The sequence below is a fragment of the Lactuca serriola genome, chromosome 4, assembly GCF_051521515.1.
Source record: "Lactuca serriola cultivar US96UC23 chromosome 4, Lser_US96UC23_V15, whole genome shotgun sequence".
Taxonomy (NCBI): domain Eukaryota; kingdom Viridiplantae; phylum Streptophyta; class Magnoliopsida; order Asterales; family Asteraceae; genus Lactuca; species Lactuca serriola.
In genome coordinates this window covers 326,888,900-326,896,691 of record NC_136411.1, presented here as the reverse complement: position 1 = coordinate 326,896,691, position 7,792 = coordinate 326,888,900, and the positions used below count along the sequence as shown (strand labels likewise).

At 31.1% G+C, this 7,792-nt stretch overlaps 1 protein-coding gene across 1 annotated transcript; it reads right to left on the bottom strand.

Annotated features, from left to right (window-relative positions):
* Nucleotides 1-4,651: 4,651 nt before the first annotated feature.
* AR401 (S-adenosyl-L-methionine-dependent methyltransferases superfamily protein) lies at nucleotides 4,652-7,073 on the bottom strand. Its single transcript, XM_079034964.1, has 7 exons — nucleotides 6,741-7,073; nucleotides 6,138-6,263; nucleotides 5,832-6,035; nucleotides 5,648-5,744; nucleotides 5,459-5,562; nucleotides 5,329-5,380; nucleotides 4,652-5,083 (listed from the first exon to the last, which is right to left on the bottom strand). The coding sequence occupies exons 1-7, from the start codon at nucleotides 6,953-6,955 to the stop codon at nucleotides 4,880-4,882; spliced, it is 1,002 nt and encodes a 333-aa protein (XP_078891090.1). The 5' UTR covers nucleotides 6,956-7,073; the 3' UTR covers nucleotides 4,652-4,879.
* Nucleotides 7,074-7,792: the final 719 nt, after the last annotated feature.

The following is a 7,792-nucleotide window of genomic DNA, read 5'->3' as shown; positions in this document are numbered from 1 at the left end:
CGGGTTCTTCAGGAAATCGTGGCAAGGCAAAGGCGTGATCGTACCGCTCCTCATGATTATGTTTTATGATGTGGTTCTGAGAAGACTCTGATAAAAATTGTGTTGAAAACCTTTTTGTAATAACTTAATGAAACTGGGTTGTTTTTTAAAAGTTTAAATTGGTTTAAATTTTTAGGGCGTTACAAATTTATTGTTAGTTGGAAATGATTAGAGCTTTTAACTTACAGATGGCTGCCTATTGATACAGAACCAAAAGCCTTGATATTTCTTAACCATGGCTACGGGTGGTGGTTGTATGGATATAAAAAGTGTTAAAAGTTATCAATTATAAATCATTGGTAAAATTTGTTATTTACCTTGGGTATTTCCGGAGAAGTTGTACATGATGGCATCTCTTTTTTAAATCATTGATAAAATTTGTTATTTACCATTGAATTGCTATCTCATGTCTCTCTATATCTCTACTGCAGAAGCATGGAGGCATCTCTATTATAGGTTTGCATTTACCCTATATGCATCTTTCTGTTATCATCTACTATGCAAGAAACATTATAAAGACATTATCTTGTAGGTCCTAATGGTTGATATGTCCTTTATACCCTCTCTCTAACTGTGTATCCCTATCTCTTTATTTTTGACTCTCTTATACCTTCTCTCTCCAGCTGAAGCAACTAAGATTGAAAATACACTTAAATCCACCACCAATGCAAGTCTTGCTAAGAGATGGGTTAGGTATGTTCTATTCCAAGAAATTCCATTTATTTATTCTAATTACAACAAACATATACCAACTTTGGGTATTGGAAACATGTTGACATTTGAAGGTTTGGATCCCCAGGAATATCTTGGATTAGAATGCAAGGCAAGCTCTGATTTATTTTACCTGTTTCATATAATAAACATAGTGTTCCCTTAAGTTACACCGTTGGGTATTGAATTACCAAAGATTTACTGGCCATTAGATGCTAATTGGTAGGATGTTCTAATGCCTTGTTCTTTTTTTTCTGTATACATTCACATATTACAAATAGATGATTAGTTCGTATTGCAAAAGTGAGGTATAGTTTAGGATGCAAGGAGGAATGTATGTTTAATGGTTCTATAAATGAAGTTAAAAATGATTTATAGTGGTATTAAATTTTCTTCATATTCCACTTAGTTAAATCAATGTTTTGATATAACATTTAGTTGTATTTTTATAATAGAAAATATGATATCATTTTTAGAATTTAAAATATATATATATATATATATATATATATATATATATATATATATATATATATATATATATATATATATATATATATATATATATATGCACATTTTCTCTTCCAATTCAAGTGTTGTTTTGGTCCTTTCTTAAAGATTCACCAAGTAAAACCAATAACAAGTACAACAGTACCACACATGTAATCCAATGGTGAACAAAAAAAAAAGATAGAAAATAAATAAACAAATGATTTCCATTTAATAAATTCAAAAAGAAAACAAAAAATAAATAAACAAACCCTTGATTATTTTTATCGAGAAAACAAAAATTTCAAACTAAATGGTTTTTAACTTTTATATCAAATTTAAATATATTTACGTTCAACACACATAATGTTGTATAACAAGTTCATATTATATCAAAATGATATTCTTTCATTTATTTTCAATAGCATTGATATTTTATGGTGTAACTTGATGTTATTGAAATGAAACCAATTGTCACAACAAAAAAATTCATCGAAATGACTATAATACCCACAACTCTGATAAAAATAATACAAAGTCTAAACTTCATGTTTAAACTTGATGATATGCTTGCGGTTCATATATATCTCCACCTACGATTTCTAATCAATTATCTACCCATTTTTTCCATTTGCTATTCCCATCTTTATCATATCCAAATCTGCAAGCATAGATTAGCATTTAGGTATCTTTAAACCATGATATATTAGTTCTTGTCTTTGGACTAAAATTGAAGTAAGCAATAAATCACAAGGGTCAAATTTATAACTTTCATTTTTTTAAAAGTTTATGACATGGTATTTGTTTACGTAATAATTCTCGATGAATTTGTAACTCATTCTTTCAGAAAACAATTTTTACCATTAAAAATAAAAATCAATTTTCAAGTCTACATATCAATCATTATTTATTACAATATACAAGTTTATGTTTAGATGGTTTTTAATATTCTTTCTTTAAATAATACTTTAATTCAGAATAATAATTATTAGTCAATTTCTTTTAGTTAATATACAAAATAAATTTGATGAATTGACGTTATAGACTTTACAAACATTCTTTTCTTTTCTATTATTAAAAAAGAACTCATTGTAGCTAAATTGATACGTGTTATAGTATTTGTAGTAAAACAAAGATGATAAATAGGTATTAGACGTTTTTATAAATTTTTTATCCGTGGTTTCCACGGGTTGTAACCTAGTGTGTGTGTGTGTGTGTGTGTATATATATATATATATATATATATATATATATATATATATATAAATGGTAAATATAGTGTGAATGTAAGACTGAATTTGGTCCATTAGATGAGAAAAATCATGTGATTAAGATTGAATGTTGATTTTAATAATTTTTTGATTTAATCTTTAAATTAAATGGGTAATAATATTGTTAGAAGAGTAATTGAGTATTTTTGTCAGATTTTAAAAAAGAAAGTCGACCTGTTACGTTCCTACAATCCAATGTTTTCGTTCCACCATTTAATATCATTCCATATTATTAGGAAAGAATATTTATTATATTAACAAATGAATATATGATTTCCCTTAAAACAAATCAATCATCCACTCTCAAAGATATCATACACCTAATTCTAAAAATATAATAGACCTATAAGAAGAGTGATAAGGTTTACATTCAAAGCAAAGAAGTGACCACTGACTCTAGAAGCGAATAATGAGAAGTCGATCAAGCTCAAGATTACGATAGAACTTCAAAACGAAGTTCACAAACACAACATTTGCAACTATTTGGATCGACGATGACGATGATTTTATCGATCCACCGCTGTCAGATAATGTTTTGTTTTTATGTTTTTGCGATATATATTCTTCAAGAATTGAAGTGGTATTTTGCAAAATAGTGTTCATTTTGTAAGAATGAAAACGTAATGTAGGATAATTTTCTTTTATGAAATTTAGTTCAAAACAAGTTTGGGTTTGAACACGTTAGGTTAGTTAAAAACAAGTTTGTGATATATTCTTCTAGAATTCTAATACAATTTGTCTAATATGGCTCATTCTATAAGAATGAAGCGTTATTCTTGGAGAATTTGGTATGAATTTAAGTTTAAACAATTTAGGGTTTAAACATGTAATGTATTGGAAAAGTTTGTTTTTTTTTGTTACAATCTTCAGGGGATTTTGGGTTTGCTGGTGTTGTGGCTTATTAGTAACTGTTTTGTTAATATTTTTATGTGCTTGTACATAAATTGCTCTTAGAATTAATGGTTGATTGCAATTACTTCGATGTTCATATGGATGAACTGATGGATGAACTGGTGCTACTGCAGTTGGAATGTATAGTGTTTTTTGATGTAATGGTTACATGCATAATTTAAGATTAGAGAACAGTTGATTTAGTAAAATGTTTTTTATTGTTAGGTTAATTTTTGTATTCAATGTTCGGTTAGGACATCGGTTTGTAGTTGGGCACGGATTATATAAATTGCAATACTATAGAATTTATCAAAGAACAAGTTTCGTTGAGAATGTTGTGGGGTAGTAAAAAGAAGTAAACAATTCTTTTAGAATATTATGAAAGAAATAATGAAGGAATTCTGTAAAGATGTTGTGAAAGAAATAATAAAGGGAAGTATATAAAAATTTTATGATAATACATAATGTCAGTAGAATGGTTCGGTGTATATTATTATGAACGAATTGTAATGGTTTAGGTAAGTTGAAACTCATTTTTAATTTGTTTTCATTGACAGCCGGTGTTTTAATAAAACAACCTCCCCAAGATGTAGCATCATTTGATGAACAATTACCAATGGTAAAAGTCATTATAGAACAGGAAACAACTATAGGTGAAAGGGTGGATGTTAATCAGAAAAAAGAAAAGAAAAAGTACATAGTCGAATCAACCAAGAATTGTGAAAGGCTAAAAGAAAAGATGATTGTTTTCATGTAGGTGAAATCCGATAAAAAAGGTGTAATTTAGTAGCCATTTTATCATTTGAAACGTTCAAATTTCCTTCCATATATACAACTATTTTAGTTTAGGTAATAAAAAAGAAAATACCGATCATACCCTTCGGATATCAAAGGTTGAAATTTGGTTATACAATCATACAATAATTAGGGTTCATATATGAACCTCTCTCTCTCTCTCTCTCTCTCTCTCTCTCTCTCTCTCTCTCTCTCTCTCTATCTATCTATCTATCTATCTATCTATCTATCTATCTATATATATATATATATATATATATATATATATATATATATATATATAATTCCTTTTACTAGACATTACACATTTAGATCTCAAGTGAGTATATGAAGCCAAACATATATCAAAGGTTGTTCATAAAACAATAAAACAAACTGAATATATGTCATGAATCAAAATAACATGGAAACAACAAGATATTTTAGCTATCAAATAAGTAAACGAAATGATACAATTTAGTGAAACAAGGGCAATTACGTAAAGTTAACCGAAAGTTAATAAGGATACAAAATTCAAAACACCTGGCATCCAAATGCCCAGTGTTTTTTTTTTCAGTTTTGGAAAAGTGGTTTTGACATAACTACCCCTAACAGAAAGTATAGTTTTTTAAAAAGTTTCATCTTCAGTCAAGTCAACACACACACAAGGGACACCACACAAAACACACACACACACAACTAACTTAGCTACGAAGAAATGCTACAGTAGCAACACGGGACCCAACAGATCCTCCAAACATAAATGTTGGATAGGACCGAATATGATCCAAGTAGGAAAATATAGGGGGGTTTCTGGAAATATCTGATTCTTCAGGGGCTTTTCTTTGATTGAAGTTTTCAACTTCTTGCACCAATTCATCTCTTGTGTGGTTGCATGAAGTGATAACCTAAACCAGATTTTTTCATAAAATTAATATCAACATGACTTAATCTTGGACAGATATATAAAGATGCTGCTGGCTTTTTACCATATTACCCTTCACCTCAATACTCCCCTTCATCACTCAATGAGAAGACAAAAACTTTTTCAAATATTTGAACTTTTTCGATTTTGCAAATGTTTTTCAAATAAATAGTCATCATTTGAAATTCGGCATTAAATGACAGAAGGGTAAAATGGTCATTTACTTACCAGTAAGCCACCAGGAGCTACAAGTCTTGATATGGACTCCCAATACATAATCCTGTAATAAATTAAAAAAAAATTAATTAATTTCTGAAAAGGCAGATTGACTTTTGAAGGGCAAAAAAGTCAAACTTGCCTTTTTATAGGACCATCAGGATGCAATCCAATTGCATCCAAAGTCCCTTTGTCTGTAACCAAACGAAACTTTTTATCCAACTTTGTTTCAAGAATATCATCCACCTGACAACCAATTTCTTTCAATAATAATAATAATCTCAAAATTAATATTGAAATTAATTGTAGTGTATTGAAATTTGAAAGTTACCAAGAGTTTGATAGTAGCAAATCCATCACGATCTGCAAGGCTTTGAGCAAGGTCAATGGCTCCTTCACTATAGTCAGTTCCAGTTAGATCAGAAAACCTAAATTCATTAACATCAAGAATTAGGGTTTATAAGAACAAGAATTATATTGTATAGTGTATACACAAGGTCAAATATATAATATACCCTTGTTTAGCAAGTTCTTGAAGAAGCAATCCATTGCCAGTTCCAACATCAAGAACACTCCAATCTGCTAAATCTATCTTCTTGCCTTGTTTATCAAGGTCAGAATTGTCATTTTCATGATGGTTTTGAAGTTCTTTTTGAGAAAGGTCGACACATAGGCCTTTTGTCCAGGAAGCAACCACTTCCATGACATCAGCACCAAACCTAAAAAAAAACATTAAGAATTTATGTAAATCAAGAAAGTGAACAAGTTTTTAAATCTAATAAAACTATAAATAGGATCAACACAAGTTGATAACAACTTACCAAACTTCACCAGTATGTCCATGTTCACGGAAATTTGTCAATTCATCTGCATATGCTGAATCCCAGTAACTTTGGAACCCCAGCATTGATGTAATTGTTTCAGCATCAGGTTCTTCTTTGTCAGAACTATGCATACACAAAAAATGCAAATTCAGAATTCAGAAATGGTTCCAGTTGTTTGAAGCATCAATATCAAATCAAGTTTTCTAATTGGAACAAGAGGTTATATGTGTTCAACATTCATGGATGTAAATGTAATGAACAGTTGAGAATTTTAATGTCTATTTGTAAATCGAAGTTAACAATACATAACAAAGCAAACAAATTGACACATTTGGATACTGAAACACACTTGAACTTCAACAAAATAAGCAAAATGGCACCCTAACATGTACTCGAACTGAACAATTTCTTTATCGCAGTTAAATTGAAGTTCACATACATTATATGTAGCACGAATTCCCCAAATTTTAACTAGTCAAGTAATATGCCTAACTAAAACAGAAAGATCTAACAATTTTACTTCCATTGTTGAATCCCTTACAACAATCGACAAACAGCGTGTTAGTAGAAATGAGTATCATCAGCTGACAGTAATCTAACCTGTAATCAGAGGCGGTACGATACGGTGCGGCTGCGAGAGCTTCTGATGCGTCAGCGTGACGCTGATCGTCGTCAAGAGTACTTCCGTAGTCACTTTTGATGGACCAAGAGTCAGCAGCAACAGAGCGGTCATCATCGGAGATCAGATCGGCGGTTACCGGCAGTCGTACCTGTGAGATATCGTTGTCTTCCGGTGGCAACCGAGTTCCGGCCATAGTCGAAAGATGATGGTGTGGGAGACAAATTTTGAAGTCGTGGAGAGAGAAAGAAACCCTAGAGAGAGAAAAAGAGAAAGAGATTTGCAGATATAGACGGAGATCAGCTGACAAAGAGACGACGGGCGAATCGAATATAGGAGGAACGATTTCTTTCTCCACGTCGGATAAATTACCTTTATACCCCCTTTATTTTAGTGAAATTACAATAATACATTCTTACTTTGGTAAAGGTACAATAATAACTTCTAAATTTGGTACAAATTACATATGATTTTGGGACAACATAGTAGCAGCAACAAATATGTATACTTTGCCGAAAACTAGCAGCAATCATTATACTATATATTAAAATTCTTGCTCCTTAGCTACAGTGAATTAGGTGTTCTTTTGGTAAAAATAGTCTTTTGTTTATGGATATCTTTACACTTGGTTTTGGTTTTTACTATGGAGCATTCTTAATTCTTATGTCATTTTATGTATTCTTCATAGATACGTGTTCTTCCACCGGGACGACTTTCTGACAGATTCCATACGTGGCTTGCTCTATTTTTTTTCTTCTTCATCTCAGTTCCACCGCCAATTTAAACCGATACACATTAGATTGGTCTCGATCAGTCGGTGTACTCTCCATCGTTGTTTTTACTTATAGGTTGTCGGTTTTCTAGGCAACGGGAAGGCTGAAATCGCATGCCAAGGAAGCGCTAACACATCCACACAGCCTGTTACCCCGATTTTCCTCCACCTGAAGTTATCGTAGCGTCGACTAAGCTGAAAACGTATTATGAATAGGTTCATCTCTCTTTAAGACCCGCCGTATTGGGCATCTGCGACGGA

Bases quoted from the DNA above. Each gene is read 5' to 3' on its own strand.
- AR401 (XM_079034964.1), bottom strand. From the start codon at position 6,955: ATGGCCGGAACTCGGTTGCCACCGGAAGACAACGATATCTCACAGGTA. The intron at 6,036-6,137 runs GTAAGTTGTTAT...GTTTTTTTTTAG, and splicing joins GGACATACTGGTGAAGTTTG to GTTTGGTGCTGATGTCATGG. The intron at 5,381-5,458 runs GCAAGTTTGACT...AATTTATTACAG, and splicing joins CCTGATGGTCCTATAAAAAG to GATTATGTATTGGGAGTCCA.